A 19,375-nucleotide genomic window follows, 5' to 3' on the forward strand; every position below is an offset into this window, starting at 1 on the left:
ATATTATTTAAAAATTTTAAGAGGGAGTTATATTTGAGTTCTGATCTTCTGTCATGAAATATCTCTATCCTTGTGTCTTCTTACAGATTAAACAGATCAGATTATATCTAAAGGATGTTTTGCACATCATGAGAATACTGTACACATCTTAAGGATATCATGATCGTCCGATCAGCAAAGAGACACTGGGATAAAAGTATTTCAGAATAGAGGATCCGAACTAGTTATATTCTAATACCCTATAGTTTGGAGAAAATATATCCCGATCCTCATACTTTTAGAAAATTACATTACGATCCCTAGAAACTACTCTCATGGTACATTAGGTATGTTTTATAGTACTTATTATATGCTATATTTGATTGGATTTGGCCAAACTATTCAACATCTCAATTCCTGCATCCCAAAATAGGCACCAAGCATCAAGTGAAGAACTACATCGCAGACTATAAGCATTTGTTTATAGACGTTTGCACATTAACAAGGTTTCAATTGGACAAAGATTTTCAATCTGGTGTGAAGATAATGCCTATATTTCAATCAAATTTGGAGAAAAAAATTGGGCTTCGAGTTTATTAAAATGTTGATACCATTTCATTATTATAGGTTACATCAATGGAATCTTCATGTAATAACACTGTAATGAAAAACTTGTGATTTGAAAACATCTCTTGTGTTTATGGTAGAAAGGTAACTGTTTTGGTGTCAAAATTTCAAAAAATAAAAATCCAAATAGATTGTATTAAAAACATGAAAACAGAGAGAAATGTGAAATACAACTTCCCACCGATGAATTTCAATTTGACCATTGTATTGTACAATTTGATGTTCATGAATCTGGTTTTGTTGACTATCTATATGCTTAGATTGGTGGTGTGATTGTTTAAGGGATGAATCTGAACACTATGATTATATCAGTTTGCTTGGAATGCTTGGAACACTATGGCTATGTATATGCTTAGGTTGATCATGATTTTCAAATTTACGAGGAATGATATAGGAATATCATATTAATACTAGTTTTCATGGAAATAGGTAAATATACAAAGGCTTTAGGAGGTTATGGCCTCCGTTAGCTAGAGCAAAATATAATCATAACACAGGGTTGTCTAGCTCTACAAGTGAGATAAACTCCACCAGCCCAATCATTACACGGACATCACAAGCACATCACAACCCCAATCTCATACACACAAGCATGCACTCCCCGAGTCCATGCACATCACATGTACTTCACAAACATATCACATCCACCACACCAATCACATAAACGTACACTCCCAAGTCCATGCACAACACATGGATATCAAAAACACATCTTCCCCATTTACACCAATCACACACCCATGCACAACAGCACAAGCTCCACACACAAGCCTCCCATAGCCACCCAACCAATCAATGTACATGCGGCCACCAAAACTACGAACAACGCAATTTGTCCGTGTATACAACATATCACATCACAGACTACAATCACTACAGTCTGCGCGAGTCCATAAAATAATACACATGTATTTGAATCTTGTGCAATATCCTGTCAATATCAGGTAACATCTTCTCATAGTGACACCTATTGCGAGCTTCCTACATAACATAGATCATACTAAAAACTCCAAGATGATGGACCTTCATTCACTGGCTTGCACATTTGTAGTGTTGACCAAGAATGTAAAATAGCTCCACCACTGAGTTAACTTCATAACTTATGTCTAACTAACTCCTTATCTTATTCCAAAGAGCACATGTGATAGGATACTCAAAGAACAAGTGACCATTCGACTCATCTTGATATTGGCAAAACATACAAGCTTATTTTCCTCGTATGACATTCTATTCGTTGTTTGCAGCCTCCCATGAGCAAGTAACCATAGAATGAACAGATTCTTTGGTATAATTTCTGGCCTCCAAATCAATGATGTTCACGCTACCTCAAGACCTCTCGGCATGAAGAAACCATATGCATTTGTAGTCCCACCTTTTTTCGTCGAAAACCACTCACCCATCAACATGTTCGCCTCCCCACTTTCGTTTGTAGCCCCTTGGATTTTGTTCTGAATGGCCACAAGCCGTTTAATAAGAGGAGAGTTAGAGACTTTGACTTCCCATTACCAAAAATTAATCCCCTTGAGATAATGTTGGTGCATCCATCTCACCCATAGTGAATCCGCATTGATTTGAATCTCCCAAAGTGTCTTGCTAAATAGAGTTTTATTCCACGTACGAAGGTCGTGAAGTCCATAATCATCATCATGCCAAGAAAGATAAATAGTGACCCACAATATAGGAGATGTTTTGAAGATCACACAAACGCACGACATATGACTTTGATATTCTCAATGACACCACCGGAAATAGGAAGCATAGATAGTCAATAACACTCCACTCCTTGAAGGATCGTTTTAACTAACTCCAACCACCTCCCCCCCTATGATAAAGTGTGCTTTGGACAAGAGTTGATCTTCCTTATTATAGTATCAAGTAAAGGTTTATAGTTTCCAATCCATAATTTCTCTGCCGCTAGTGGAATTCTCAAATACCGAAATAGAAATATTCCCTCTTGGAACCCAATAATTTGGAGTAATTGGTCCTTCATTCTATCATCAATCCCCACCATATACATATGTGATTTCAATGAGTTGGCCCGCAACCTTATTTTATTGACAAACTGCTCTAAACAATCCACTAATACCTTTATAGAGGGCTCATCCACTCAGACAAACAATATCAAATCATTGGCATATGCAGGTGGGTGATGTAAACCTCTTTACATATATATGGAAGTAAAAAGAGGGCATTGAGGAGGCAACGTACAATCTGCATGATAATACTTCTATGCATAGTCCAAAAAGAAGGAGAGATAGGGGTCACTCTTGATAAGTCCTCAAATTGAATGCGAGTTACCCTCCTTCCGGGAAGACCACCGTTGTCCATAGGGCTGCATGCCACTTTTGACCAAGTAGAACATAAAAGAAGTCTATAAATTCATCCGCTACTTCACCCAAGCTTGATGTTTGCTATCCATTTCTTCTTTTGAGTATAATGATGGCATTTCTCATGTTATTCCACTTCACGACATTATGGAATAATTTAGTACACTTATCTGAGCTCTTTAAGTAAACATTCTTCGCACGTTGTTGATAAAATTATTTCTCAGCCTCCGCAAGGAGAGTCATCTTCATGCATATATGTGTTAGTACCCCTTGGTTGTTTTTATATGGTCAACCAAGTTCAGTTACATCATATTGTATTTGATCCTTGTGTCTAAGTGTGTAGGAGCTTAGGAACATAATAAATCGAGCGGAAGACGTAGCTAGCGAGAAGGATGACAAGGGAGAGAACCGATGGACTCGGTGCATCCGAGAGACAATATATTGCAGAAGAGTATACCGGTGGATGAGAAGGACGTGCGTGATGTTCGAGGGACGAGAAGCCGGGGAGAAAGCCTGTTCGAGGAGAAGGTCGGAAGATGGGTCCGGGTGAGCTCAATTCCGGATAAACGAAATCACCGAGGCGATCGGAGTAGCGGAAGAACCAACGGGGAGCTGCGTAGCTGCTGGAAGCGCCTTCAACATGATGCGGAACTACATGAAGAAACGTTAGAAGCAAAACTCGCAAAACGGGATCTACTCCAGAACCAAATCAACAACCTCCGAATGGAAGAAGGTGAATCAGTTGCTCATCTACATGGAAGAATAAAAAAGCTAATCATCGGTAACTAATTGGGATGCGCAAAGGTATACTTTAAATGCGTTCCCGAGAATACCGGAATAGACATCTATAGTAGACTTCTACTGTATCTCTAAAGACCTCGAGGTAAGTACATTAAAAAGTCTTTTTTCCACTTTCAAATTACACGAGTCTCGATGTGCAGGACAAAGAAAGGAATCAAGTCAGAACCTAGCACTACATGAGCCGACCAGACCCAGACTCATCGATTGATGAAGACGAAGTAGCCTTCATGGTAAGAAAATTTATTAAGTTTTTTAAATCTAATAAGTTTAAAAAATCACAGGCCAAGAAGTTTGTTTTGGAAAAATGGAAAGTAAAGTGCTACAACTGTCAAGAAGAAGGGCACATCAAAGATGATTGTCCAAAACTGAAGAAGAAGGAGAAGAGCAAAGGGCGAAGCAAACCAAAGCACAAAATTCTGAAAGCAACATAGATGAGTCATCATCAGAGTCCGAACTAGAGAAGTATATCGGACTAGCACTCTTGACAAGTCACCAAAAAGAAAGTATCGATGAAGGGGAAGGTACATCAGAAGAAAGCAGTTGCGAAGGGGGAGCATCTAACTTCGAGCATGACATGGTAAGTGAGATATGTCTCTTACCCCCTGATAAACTATATTTTGGAATAACTTTAATGACTAGATCTCTATATAAACTGAAATCTAAAAATAATAATTTAAAGAAGGAAAATGTGGATCCAAAAAGAAAATTACCTAATGCATGTCCACTAGAATTGTACGATAAATTCCAAAATAAAAATGATAAATTGAAAGCACAAATAGAAAAACTAGAAAATGACTATGCATATTTAAATTCAAATAGTTGTCGAAAATCAAAATTTAAAAATTATGGTAAAATTAATTGTACATTAGAAATCACCAAGGACATATCTGGAAAATTCCTAGAAATTATATACCTCCAAAATTTTTAATAAATCTAGTAGATAGGAACTTGTATTGGGTTCCAAAATCCTTTTTAGACTAAAATTTCATTTTTTTTGTCTCAATTAGAAAAATATTTGATTTTTTTTTACCGTTAAGTTATTTTATATGAATTTTTTAACGAAAATGGTATATTGAAAATTAAAAATAATTTCATATTTATTTTTGAAAATTTTATTTTTTCTGATAAAACATGATATTCTCTGTCCATACAAATTTTTTAAAATTTTTTGAATATTGCAAATTACTTGCGAAAATCATATTTTTAAATTAAAAATTTTAAATAAATAGATATTTGAAAACTTTTATTTTTTATGCCATTAAACTATATTTTCTACATCTTAGAAAATTAAGTAAAATTTTTAGAAATAAATCATTTCTCTTAAATTACATAATATCCTTTTATGAAACTTTTTTCTGATAAAACATTATATGTTTACCTTCGGCAAAAAGTTTCAGGATTAATTCTTTCAAAACAGAAGATTAATTATGAAAAATAAAAAAATGTAATCTGAAACTCATGGGATATGATCCGCCTTTAGCACCAAAGATATCAATGAATGGTTCTATTGTTTGAGCAGCTCACCACTTTGAAAGAATTCTTGAGTGACTGTAATAAACTCTAGCCTAAAAATATCACAAGATGAAGTGAAAAATTTCGCTCCATATCCATCTGGCCTAGTGTCTTATCACTCCCAATGTCATATAGGGCTGTTTTACTTTCCTCCACCTCCACCGGCTTGATAAGTCCTCAAATTGAATGTGAGTTAGCCTCCTTCCGGGAAGACCACCGTTATCCATAGGGCTGCATGCCACTTTTGACCAAGTAGAACATAAAAGAAGTCTATAAATTCATTCGTCACTTCACCCAAGCTTGATGTTTGCTATCCATTTCTTCTTTTGAGTATAATGATGACATTTCTCATGTTATTCCACTTCACGACATTATGGAAGAATTTAGTACACTTATTTGAGCTCCTTAAGTAAACATTCTTCGCACGTTGCTGATAAAATTATTTCTCAGCCTCCGTAAGGAGAGTGATCTTCCTGCATATGTGTGTTAGTACCCCATGGTTGTTTTGATGTGGTTAATCAAATTCAGTTAGGTTATGTTATATTTGATCCTTGTGTCTAAGTGTGCAGGAGCTTAGGAATATAAAAAGTCTAGCGGAAGACACAGCTAGCGACAGCTAGCGAGAAGAATGACATGGGAGAGAGCCGACGGGCTCGGTGTATCCGAGAGACGAGATATTATAGAAGAGTACACTGATGGATGAGAAGGGTGTGCGCAATGTTCGAGAGACAAAAAGCCGAAGAGGAAGTCTGCTCGAGGAGAAGGTCGAAAGATGGGTCTGGGTGAAATTAATTCCAGATGGACAAAATCACCAAGGCGATCGGAGCAGCGGAAGAACCAATGAAGAGCTACGGAGCTGTTGGAAGTGCCCTTAATATAGTTGGAGGCGCCTCCGCACCTTTCTGCGGGAATGCGCCTTCGCCTTCAACCACCCATGGAAGGCGACTTCAACCCTTTGAAGACGCCTTAGACTAAGCAAAATGTAATGGTTACCGAAGATAAAATCTTATCTTCGTTTGTCTCGTTGGAGGCGCCTTCCAGCCCCGCATAAGATTTTCTTGAGGCTATGAAAAGACCCCTAAACCTATAAAATATTCAACAACTTAATTATTCATTTCCTAGCTTATTCCTGAATGTTCAAAGAGTGTAAGAGACTTCTCTGCCTTCAACGAAGGAGATTTTTAGTGTTTTCTTTTGCCTTAGATTAACAACTATCTACGTTGTAACCAAGTAACTCTTTTATCTCTTTCTTTTTAAAGTTGTTCATTTAATTTGTTGTTATAACTGTGCTACTAATTAGAGTTGGAAGTCGAGAAAGGTTTGTAATTATTATACAGGCAATTCACCCCCTCTTGCCGGCCTCCAAGGAACCAACGATATGATCATAGTTTTTGGGAATAATTCCTCCTGCTAGGACCTCTTTCTGTATCTCCTCTAAATTTGCATTTGCTCTTGTTGTCTTCTCCGAAATATGCCCAAAATGGTTTTTATTCAACTCCCTCAATCTAAAATAAATTCATCAAAGTTCTATCCAATTTATAAGAAATTGTATCATTGGTTCAAGAGAGCCGACATCCCATGGGACGAAGATCCACCAAACCGCATACTTGAATATAAATTTAAAAATATCTCATTTCATAATTGGTCCAGTGTCGATATAATAGAGTTAAAATCCACTATAATTAACCATAGTTTTGATATAGACCCCCAAGATCTATACGAGTCATCCATAACGACATCTGAGCAACAATGGAATGAAGTCCATAAAAAAATGTCATCAAGATATCCCTCCCGGAAATCTAACATCAAACCCGACATGAATGAATTATTTGGTCATCGAGAGCACATCCATATCAACTCTGTGTAAGTCCCAAATAAGCAGTATACAACCATGATTAGACAAATCAAAATTATGAATATGCCCCATACTTGAAAATCACCTTTGCATAATGGGTCAAGAGAATTTCCATCCAGCTTCGTTTCCAATAATGTCATCACTTGAATATCCTTTTTTTAGAGGAGGTGTTGCACCCCCCTAATGTTTTAGGGACTTGTGGAAGCCCCTAATATTCCAGGCAGCTACCTTCATTTGACACCTCCCATTCAGGTTGCTCGGACTCGTAGTTGTCGTCTACTTTGTAGGGGTGCTATAATTCCATTAAGTTCCTTGTTCATCCTCCATTACTCTTGGAATCAGCCTAAGAGGATGTTGAAGAAGTCGATCCTAGTGTCAGTAAAGCAGTCGAAGATGACTGTGCCGAGGACTGAGTTACACAACTACTAACTATTTAGGATTGATGATCCGATGAAGGGGGAAGGGGGGTTCAACCGCCACAGGCTTAGGACTATGCTCCACCACAATTGTCAGTCCATTCTGCACCACTGGATCCTCCACATTTTGCGATTGTTGATTGGTTTGTCTTGCCCAACTTCTATGTCTCAATCTTGATCTCCTTCTCCCCCAATGACTCGCTGATTTGGACCTCAACCTTCCTGCTTAGGGCGCATTCAGATTTGATTGAGATGCACCACCACAGTCTTCCTTCCGCTGACCAATCTTCTTACAAACCTCACAATTTCGGGTACCATTTCGTAAATAATTCTGAGATCAATTTGCACTCTAGTAGGCAACGTGATTGGTACTTCATAAACCCTATCACCAATGATCGGAACCTCCACCAAGAGTTGAGCATACTCCAGCTGGTCCCTTATTTGTTTCAAATTATCCGTGTATAAGGGCTTCCCTACCTCCGAACCAATCATACTCATCACTTTTTGTGACCAACAATCCGATAGTAACCCATGAATTTGAATCCAAGCGGGGACAAGCCAACCATCCTCATGAAATAAAAAATATGTTAGCATAATCTTCAAGAAAATAAGAACACCATAAGAAAAGTAAGACTCTCCATGCAATACTCTATCTCGATCCTCTTTCATATCAAAACAGTAGACAATTCATCCACTTTTATACATGAAGAACTTGTAAGGAACCTTCCATTGATTGGTTATCGCATAGATTCCATTCTTCTCTAAATGTTAGCCCATGAAACATCTCACGAGACAAAACCCCATAGTATCTTCAATAGTATCAATATCATCAAAATCAAAGAATAATGTCTCGCCCTTAGCTTCGCATTGCTCCAAGGACATTGCAAGTGTTGTCTTCCGATTGTTCTTGAACAAGCTTGCCCCAGACCTCTTTTGCGCCAGTTATGAAGGATCACCAACTCCTATGGCTTCAGTGTCCTCGACTGGATTAGCTTTCACTACTTGCAGCTCACCTCCGACAATGTTCCATCCATCGCCGGTTGTGAACTTGTGCTGTTTTGTGTAAAGTCAATGTGCAAGAAAGGTTCAGCTGACCCTTGTGGCAACTCAAGAGCCCCCACATCATCAATCTCCACAACACCAACCATATCATCACCCATAACAGCCATCTCAGAATCCTTACCAAGTACCACAACTGCCACATCACCCAATTCCTCATCGCGGCCTTTATAAAACCCATTTCCTGGCAAATTTGCTAAAGCTTCCAAGTTATCAAATTTGGTTTCTTCAAAAGACATGGCAAGTGGTTCCTTGGATTGACTTAATGGTGAATATTAAGTCCCTTCTTCTTTTTCCCAGTGATGATGTGTCCACGTGGAAGTTCAAATGTGAAAAAACACAATCACGAGCTAAAGATGAATCAACGTGCATGAGAAGGAAGCAATGTGCATGCCCAAAGCAATTGTTGTGGTCCTCGCCGAGCACTAGATGTAGAATTGCCAAATTTGTTGATCCCAATTTGGAAAGAGAAATCACCGTTTTCACCCAAGACAAAGCATGTGGTCCCAGCCAAGCACCAATTTAGAAATGTCAACCAAAATTTTCAAATAGATAGCACTCTAATTTCAAAACTGTTTGCAACTAATGAATCCAGGACTTTCCTTCTATTGTAAGTTGACTGGAGGATTCACCAGATATTCAACTCATTGGAAAATCAAGGAAAATCTATGGGTAGGTGCAATGGAATTTTAGCTGATCAAAATCCTTCCTCTAGGAACTAAGATATATAGAGGAGGAAGGAAAAGCCAAAGAAAACCGAAGGAAAAAATCACGAAAAAAGGGGGAGAGGAAAAGGTTTACAAAAAAGATGAACGGTATCATCAGTGAGAAGACAACTCCTATGTCAAAGAAGAACATTCGAATATAGCCAGTAGGATATCCTCTCTGCACCCTTCAATTTCATCCAAGAACCATCAGAGAGAGGTCGTCCACCATGGGAGGACGACCGTCACCAAGAATGTCCTCCTTGAGATGCTAATGGAGAAGAAAGGCTCACTCAAGTCCACTGGAGGAGTCCAACACCCCTACTAACTTCCGACCACCCTCTCTCCATAAATTCTAGAGGAAAGGTAGAGCTTCTCTCTCTAGGCTGAAAGGGAGAGACATTACTACTAGTTTTTAAATTGGATAGGAATGTTATAAGAATTAGATTGTTCCTTGTTTTCAAATGGGCCATGAATAGATGTTTCAGGTTGGAGTTTTGTATTTGCAATATAAATGTATGGTATTGTACTGAATTGTAAGTCCTTATTCATTTTGCGTCTAATATATGACTTCTATTTGGGCAAATGTTAAGAATGTCAAATTGTTTATTAGTTTTAGTAACTTTTGCTTGTGTGAGATAACTGAAAATTCTTTCAACAAATGCCAATGAAGAGTTGTAAAGCTCTTTAGTACCACATGCCAAAAAAGTAAAGCTCTCAAGGAAACCAAATCATTGATAGAAAAATAGAACATTGGAATTCAATAAGAATAAAGCAAACCATTCATTGAGTTTTCATAAAATCAGCAAAATGCTAAATGTATTACGTACAATCTCCAGAAATCTGTTTACATAATATATAAATCAAGCACACAAAAGCATACTATATATATAAAGTGCATCACCACCTTAAAGACAAAAACTATTCACTGAGTTTCTTATAAACAAAAAAAAGCATCCAACATATATATGTACTGCAACACCAAAAGTTTACACATCTATCCTAAAAAACATATTGGTGCAATGAGTCTTGTGTTATCTTCTATTTGTTCATTCTCTATTTCGGAGTTGTGAATGAGCCTCTTGTAATTTTGATGCGCTTAGATAGTACATCACCAGACAATTTGTGCCCTTGAACTTCCAAATATTTATGTAAGTTGATCCCACGTCCTTTTGTGATGCCTGTGTTTGCTGTGCTCTTTGAGATGCCTGTTTTATAAAGTTTTTTTGTTAGTAAAAATGTGCACTACATATATTTTTTTTCTAATATAAGAAACATTTTTAACCTGCATTATTTGTTGTGAGGATGATTGTTGGACTCTGATACGGTGACTTTGACCTCGGGCAACATTGCTAGATGTTGGTCCACCAGTTTCAACCTTGAAGTAAAAAATAAAGAAAATTGTTAGTCCTATGTAATTCAATAAATGACATCTTAATAATCTAAGTGACTACTAGAAGTTTATGACCTGAATTTTGGCTTTCTTTTTGCTTCGTCTCATGGTAGTTGATGCATCCATTTTAGATTGTGATGACTGTGTTATGGGTGTATTTTGAGTCGGGACAGTATTCAAAGGGGATTGAGATATATAATTACAAAGCTTATGTTAGTGAAGAGATGCAGTAAAGCTATTATACATTTTTTTTCTCCTAACTAAAAAAATATTTAAATATTGATCTCTTGAATTACTTTTTGTTGATGTTGTGATTGTTATCCTTTTTTAGGCTGACTGTGTTGGGATAGTATTGCTAGATTCAACACCAGCAGTCTCAGCCTTGAAGGAAAAGAATTAAATTTCATAAAGATGTTAGTACATATATAGAGCAACTCTATAATTAACAAAAGTTTATAACCTGATTTCTGGACTTCTTTTTGCTTTGTCTTTTGGCAGCTAGTGCTCGACCTACCCAAGTCATTTTATTGTGGCCAAATTGCAAGCACCGAGTACATCTCAAAGTTCTAGGCTTCTTATCCCAAAACTGGTACCCTCCCCCTCACTTTTATGCCTTGCTTTTTTAGGTGGTCCAATTCTTCTTCGAAGTTCTGGGGGCATACATCAAGCACTTAAGTAGAAACAAACTCTTACCAAAAAGATGGATCTGGAATTAATTGTATCAGATTTGCATAAGCCCTTAAATAAGTATCCTTGGATAAACTGGGAGCACAACACATGCATACTTGCAAGGAATGCCTTGTGAGATTTCACTCTTTGTAGTCACACGACCTATTGGTAGTATCAACTATAAATTTCTTACTTCTTTCTCGGACCTCGCACATTGCACCACTTGTATATGTAAATGTCAAAGTCCTACAACTTTGTGTATTCTCATTCAACTTCATCATGACTCTAGGAACCATTAGGAAATTCCTGGAGCAAGCAGTCTCAGATCGTTTATGAAATTTATTCATTATTTTGGTTCGCAATAAATCAACTAGAGTAATAATTAATTTTTCTCTTAGATCACCTATCCAACTGTTGAAAGACTCACGAGAGTTATTGGTGATGTGGTCCATTTTGACACCTTGAGGAAATATGTATTGGCCCATAACACATTCCCTATACGACCCAACAACTCATAGCCCTCGCCAAGATCCAGCGGAGAAGGAGGAGCCATGGAGGTTACGGTGGGGCTGACTACGACTACTCTAAAATACAAATCGATAAAATAATATTCTATAACAACAAAACATAGTCTAAACCTAAATCCAAAACCAGAATGATAAAATCAAGAACACAAGCGGAATACAACGAAAATGAAGCATAAACGCAACGGAATAACCTTCGACCGCTGGATCTTGTTCTAAATCTTGACCATCGAGAACCCTAATTGCAGCCGTCAGGAAAAATTAAGAGAAAGGGCTTATGGAAGGCGGATGATGGCGCCGAAGACAAGAGAAAGACCTTGGAGAGAGAACATATGACCAGTGGTGGAAGAAGGATGGAGAAGGGCACCCATCAAATACTATGTATGGCTGACAACCAGATAGCAAATATTTTTTCATTGTATCAAAACCCAAAAAAAACCTCTTAATTGAAGGGATTGTTGAACCAAGATTGATATGATAATCTATTCTTGTCACACTACTAGAATTTTTACTCATAACCATGCATGAGACAATATTTAGACAACAATTTGCATGACTGTTCATAATTACCATCAATCATCTCTAACGGATCAAATTATCAAATCAAATCATATTAATATTTAGATTATTCTAATAATTCTGTTATAATTATTCTCAGAATAATTCTATTATTTATTAATTAGTTGTTGATCAAGTACTATTTGAACATTATATATTGTATTATTCTTCCTCTTACCTCTAGTGCTTTTTTGCTTAACCCTATACAACTGCATATTTGTAGGCTGGATACCAAACTTAAGTTGTTCATCCTGAAGCACTACCCTCTTAACATGCATATTTGCCCTAATAATAGCCACTATCTTTTCAACTATCCAATGTGTCGAGGCCTTAAGGTTCTCAGTAACTTTGAAATTGTGGTTTATAGTGCAAATCTTTATCATACATGTAATCCCATCTTGCATAACTGATATGTGACCCTTCAAAGACACTTAGTATCAGCACACTTGACCGTAACCCTTTATCATTTTTTTCTATTTAAAGTAATACTCCACAAAAGTGAGTATTCATACAATACTTTCCTAAATGCATCCAGATTCTCAAACATCATAGCTTGAAGTAACTTAAATTCTCACCCTCAAGAATTGAAAACTCTTTACCATTTAGGCATGATCCTATGAGATCATCTTCAAACTCACTATCAGATTTATTTTCTATTGATGCAAAATCGCCTGACTGATAACTAGAAATATCACTCACACTGTGACTCTAATCTTCTAGCCCCCTACCACATAATTGCTAAACAACTCATCATCTATTTTGGGATTATCATTCTCCTCACTTATCACATAGAGGTCATCATCATTATTTGAGTTCATATCATAACAATCAGAACTAGACTTCCTCTTCACTTTTTTCTTTTTTGGATTTATATACATGTCTGTTACCCTTAGCCTTGCTCTTTATCTTTTGGGTACCTTGTTGTTTTTTTTTTTAAATTTTTTGTCAACCTTTTAAGATGATCAATTTCAGCTTCATCAATTAGTGTATAGATCTTCATTATTTAAACCAACTGTAGTTGTATTTTCAACTTCAATTATGGACCAATTAATTTCACCTATAAAATTGCCACCAACAATATTGTTGCCCCCCAATGGTGCCCTTCATCCCACACCCATAGGCCATTGCTCCTATGTTGCTGCCCCCAATGGTGCCTAAATAAATCATTGACCCATTAATTCCACAACCAGCATTGCTCCTAAATATACTATTGTCGCCCTCGGTGTTGCTTAACTTAGTCATTGACATATGAACCCCACCTCCTGTTAGAATGTATACTAAAAGTCTAGTTTTTGGTATAAACATTTATCTAGAAATAAGAATCACATTGGCCAAATGTCTACATTTATAATAAATGTAGTTGTTCAATTAATTTATATTGTAAATAACATGGTGTGTGGTGTCACACACAGAGGATCATGTTATCAGTACCTTATAAATTATAAACAGTAGCTCACGACCAAGATGAAAAGGAACAAACCATTGGAAGGTCGCAGTGTAATTAGGTATTAGTTTATCTTAACTATATAATTGCACTAGTACACTTAGAGTGTATTGAGTAGGACCATTAGAGGTCATTTCTTTTATACTGACTTTATAAAGGAACAAAGACCTCAGTTATTATAGAAGTATGTGCTCTTAATCCTAATATAATAACAAGCACATATATTTGATATTTATTTCTTTAATTTATCAATGAGTGAGATTTAGTTTGATAAATCAATAAACCCGATAAGTTGGGAAATGATATCACTTATAGTGTGTGTTGTTGATTATAGAAGGAAACTGTGTCCTAGTAATCTAGGTTGAGAATGTCCCCAAGAGGAGCTCATAAGGATTGTCATGTTAAACCCTGCAGGTGGACTTAGTCCGACATGACAATAAGGTTGAGTGGTACTACTCTTGGACTAAGATATTAATTAAATGAGTTGTCAGTAACTCACTTAATTAGTGGACATTCGACATCTTAAACACAGGGAGACTAACACACTCATAATAATATAAGGAGCCCAAAATGTAATTTGGAATTGGTGCGATAGTTCAATAATAGTTCTCTAGTGGAATGAATTATTATTGATAAAATTAAGTTGTGTGTTCGGGGCGAACACGGGATGCTTAATTTTATCGGGAGACCAAAACCAATTCCTCCTCTCGGTCCCTATTGTAGCCTCTTGTATAGAGAGATTTATACCCACCACATACCCACCTTCTTACCATTCAATGGGGTCGGCCAAGCTAGCTTGGAACCCAAGCTAGGGCCGGCCAAGACCAAATGGATGAGCCAAGATTGGTGGTCGGCCAAAGCTTGGGTCCCAAGCTTAGGTGGCCGGTCACTAGAATATTAAAAAGGTTTTTTATTAAAATTATTTCTTATGTGGATATCATGGTTTTAAAAGAGAGTTTAAAAATTAAAAATTTCCTTTTATAGCTTTCTACAAAAGATTAAGAGAAGAGATTAATCTCTTTCCTTATTTGTAGATTAAAAGGATGGTTTTAATTTTTGGTAAAAACTTTCCTTATTTGTAAATCATTTACATGTTTAAAAGAGAGTTTAAAATTTGAAATCTTTCCTTATTTGTTGATTAAAAGGTGGATTTTAAATTTTAAGAAAACTTTCCTTTTTAACCATGTTCATGATTTAAAAGAGAGTTTAAAAAATTAAATATTCTCTTTTATAAGTTTCTACAAAAAATTAAGAAAAGATTTGATATCTTTCCTTATTTGTAGATTAAAAGAGATTTTAATTTTTAGAGATAACTTTCTTTTTATCCACATGTTTAAAAGAAAAATTTTAATTTATTAAATTTCCTTTTTATAAACCAATCATGAAGGGATAAAAATTATTGGAGAAATTTTTATAAATTTTCGGAAACAAATTAGGAAGTTTTAATTAAAACTTTCCTTGATTTGGGGAGAAGAGTGGCCGGCCAAATAAATTGGAGAAGAGAGAATTATTTTTAATTAAATAAATTTTCTTTTTCAATGACAAAAGAATTAAGGAAGTTTTTATTAAATTTTCCTTATTTGCCAAGACCAAGGATTATAAAAGAGGGGGTAGAGGAGGCTTCATTGTTAACAACCTCTATTATTTTCTCCCTCTTTTCTTCCTTGGTATGGCCGGCTTCTTCCTCTTCTTCTCTTCTCTCCATCCTTTGTGGCCGAACCTCACATCTTCTTTGGAGTCGCCGGATTCTAGCTTGGAGAAGAAGGAGAGAAAGCTTACATCCCTTGGAGCTTGGTTGGTGGAAAAAGATCTTCATCTTTTGGAAGCATTGTACTTGGCCGAAACTTGAAGAAAGGAGAAGAAGGTGCTTTGGTGGTTTCTCATCTCGGAAGATCGTTACCCACACAACGTCCGAGGTTAGAAGAGGAATACGGTAGAAGACCTAGAGGTTTTTGCTTGCAAAAGAAAATGTATACTAGTATTTAATTTCCGCATCATACTAGTTTTACTTCTTTGTAAAAATACCAAATACAAGAAGCATGCGATTCTAGTATTTCGAATTTGTTTTCGATGTTGTGTTCTTTTATTTTTTTTTCCTTGTGATTTGATTGTTCTTTTCGGTTGACCTAAAGTTATTTAAGGAAATTAAATATTAGCTTTCCTTAAAAGGCTTTGTCTAGGCGGTGGTGGTTGTTCCCATATCCAAGAAGGTCATGTGCCTCGCCATGCAGTCCTGGAAGCTAATTTTGGAAATTAATATTTAATGGAATTAATAACCTAGGTGATTTGGATCAAACGTGTTAAGTTCCGCAGGAGATCCAAGTCTAAACCTAAAAGAACAAATAGATTAAACTTTGGATCAAACGTGTTAAGTTCCGCAGGCGATCCAAGTTTAATTTAAAAGAACACATGGTAGCTAGGAAAAGGTTCAGACCTTTGTATAAAATTTTTGTACAGTGAAACCATTAGATTTTCCGAGTAGCAACCAACACCTCCATCATTGCTTCCAAATCTACTAACTAGTCACTAACTTGCACCTTAATCAAATACTTACCACCCTGAAGTCTATAAGCATTTTCTAATTCCCCATCAAATCTAACAACAAACAAATTAGATCTCTCGGGTATTTCAACAACGACGATAACAACAAAATTACTTTCTTTCCATTTATTAGGATTCTTTCATATTTTTTCAGATATATCCGATAGGAGAACTATATATGAGTATTCTTCTAGATCAACATTAGCAATATATTATACCATTTTTTCAAACGTTACCTCAATTGCAACTTTTCTAGAATGAGCACTTCCACCTTGACCCTAAAATTCAATAAGCATATAATGACTCATCATAACCAAATTACAGTTTTCTTTACATGTCATCTCATCATTACATGTATATCAAACTTCTTACACATTCAAACTGACTAATTGCAGTCTGTACAAAATTTCTAAAATAAAAGCCTAACCCTCTCTATTTCTGAAATATTAATTCAGTAACCAACCACACTCATAGTCAATTCACCACATGTTAATATGTATGATATTTCATAAAATAAGGGGAAAACCCCTTCAAATTCCCCAAAAGTATTACACTAAGAAGCATCGATACACAGACAATCAAAACAAATGATCAAATAAATGAAAAAATCTGGTTGGATACAAGCTTTTTCAAACTATTAAGATAGATGTGTGGACAGGTGGTGCATGAAGTTCCGTTATTACTTACCATTTTTTGTCTTCCTCTACAATAACAATGATATGATTCCCGGCCTTTGATATGCACCAGTTAAGGACCTTCAATTGTTGTCACGAGACGAACAATAGCTTTCTAAGTGTCCATATACCATATTTCAGCCAGGATCCATAACTATCTCGGTGAGCAACTTGGTTGTTGTGTATGAGGATTTTTATTTTCTCCTAGTGTTAGTTGGAGCGATCAAGACAAAAAGTCAGCAATTTTCTTTCTAAAAGTATGAGAATTGGAATATATTTTCTCTAAACTATAGGGTACCGGGTAATTCCCTCAAATTTTAAAAAATGAATGTTTTTTTAAATACACCTTTTGATTTTTTTTAAATAATTTTAAAAAAAAATTCTAAAAGGTTAAGAAGCATTATTATGCACGCGCTTGATTACTACAACGGTGGGCTCCCCAGAAATGGCTCCAGGAGCTCCCCATCGTTAATTGTTAAATAAAGTCGTATCGGAGCGTCAGCAGTTGTTCCGCTCCTAATCCAACGGCCTCCGTTCCATCTCCGTCCTCCAACGTCTACTTTCCCTCTGGTCTTCCCTCCTCCAACGGTCGGAAAATCGCTCTCTCTTAAACTTCGCTGCTTTCTCCTCTTGAGATCTCACACAATTTCTACCCATCGAAAACCTTTTGCATCGAAACGAACGAACGAAGGAAGGAAGAAGAAGATGAGCCTTCAGATATGGGACAACGCCGCCTTCGACGACGGAGGCTCCGCTTCCAAGGTCTCGTCGGTTCCTGCTCCTCCTCCACCGCTCCGGGAGGTTTCGACGAACGCTTCCGGTCCGCAGGATCTCGACCCTTGCAAGGAGAACCGCGGCCCCGAGGCCATCGACCTCCTCCTCGACGCCACACTGCCCAAGAAGGCAGCCTCCCGCGTTGCTTTCGCCGAGGTCGAGGAGATCTCGCTCGATGACGAGATCGTGAGGATCGAGGAGATGATCGCACGGCTGAGTTCGAGGCTGGAGGCGCTCCGGGTCAAGAAGGCAGATCGGGACGCGCGGGGGCGGCCGCGCGGGAGGATCGTGCCGGCCAAGTTCATGGATCCGTGTACGCCCGCTTTGAAGAGGATGGATCGGGAGATGGAGGCAACGCCGGCGAGTGCCAGGAACCGGCGCAGAGCGGTGAGCTTGGGGCCCTTGGAGATCCTTGCTACACCAGCGAGGTCCATGAACCCGAGACCGAGCCCAGCGAAGAACATCTGGCCCACGGCCTTGAAGAAGAAGGCCGAGGAGCCGATTGCGAAGGCCGATCGAAGAGGCGACAGCTTCAAAATGATTCAATTAGGTAAGGCTACTGGAACCCTACTGGATCTAGGGAAGCTGGAGAACATCGAAGAAGATAAGGAAACGAAAAGGGCAATCAACACGAACCCTAAATCTCAGCAGCCGGCCACCGCCAGAAAGATGATACCTGATGCAAAGAAGACGGTGGCGACGCCCGGTAATCCTAGCAACAGGCGGAGGGCTGTCAGTCTCGGGCCTGCTGAGATAGTCGCCAGTACCCGGTCTCGCCGGCAGAATAATCAACAAGAACACACGGCGGAGAAGGCTGTCAAATTGGATAACCAACCAAAACGCAGTTCAAGCATCGGTCCTGCATCTCCGAAGCCATCCGTGAGTGCCAAGAAGGCAGTAACAATGGGAGCTAGCAAAGCAGCAATTAGGCCTAAAGCTCCGTTCCAAGATAACAAGAACTCCACTTCTTGTAATAGGCCATCAAAGGCCGCTAAAGCGAGAGTTGTTCCCAGCCGCTACAATTCAGCCGGCACCAGGACGACCGGAGAGAAACAAGGAAACAAGCGTGGGAAATGGTCGTTACCTGAATTATGCAGGGGGACAGGATCTTCTTCTAGGTTGACGCCGGCGAATAAGAGAAGCCAGGGATCTGAATTGGAGGACCAAATGAAGTTGGATTCGCAAATATCAGATGATTTGGAGGACCACACTTCTCCAGAATCAATCATGAAGCTTGCTGCAATTCTTCCAAAGATCAAAGCTTCGAGATGCAACACTGAGAGCCCTCGTGATTCTGGATGTGCAAAGAGAGCTTCAGAACTGGTAGGGAGGAAGCCATTTTTTTCTGCGTCGGAGGATGAGGTACTAAATTCTCCTGGCCAAGCTCTTACAATTCTTGAAGATTTGTTTGCAGAGCAGCAGCCATGACCACTTCTTCCTGCAATCTGAATGCAAATTGCAATTTAGTAGTTCATGATAATTCTTGTACATTGGAATAACAGTTCTCAGGAATTTGGT

General features: G+C 37.8%; 1 protein-coding gene and 1 long non-coding RNA gene across 2 annotated transcripts; one reads left to right on the forward strand and one right to left on the reverse strand.

The window, feature by feature from the left end:
* Positions 1–10,277: 10,277 nt before the first annotated feature.
* Positions 10,278–12,246, reverse strand: LOC122039852. Its single transcript, XR_006128408.1, has 3 exons — positions 12,061–12,246; positions 10,566–10,658; positions 10,278–10,488 (listed from the first exon to the last, which is right to left on the reverse strand). It is a non-coding gene; the product is annotated as an uncharacterized LOC122039852 (long non-coding RNA).
* Positions 12,247–17,788: 5,542 nt separating this feature from the next.
* On the forward strand, positions 17,789–19,285 carry LOC122043870. Its single transcript, XM_042604437.1, has one exon. It carries the CDS (start codon positions 17,789–17,791, stop codon positions 19,283–19,285), a length of 1,497 nt encoding a protein of 498 aa, XP_042460371.1.
* The last annotated feature ends 90 nt before the right edge of the window (positions 19,286–19,375 follow it).

This window comes from Zingiber officinale, chromosome 2A (assembly GCF_018446385.1).
Source record: "Zingiber officinale cultivar Zhangliang chromosome 2A, Zo_v1.1, whole genome shotgun sequence".
Taxonomy (NCBI): domain Eukaryota; kingdom Viridiplantae; phylum Streptophyta; class Magnoliopsida; order Zingiberales; family Zingiberaceae; genus Zingiber; species Zingiber officinale.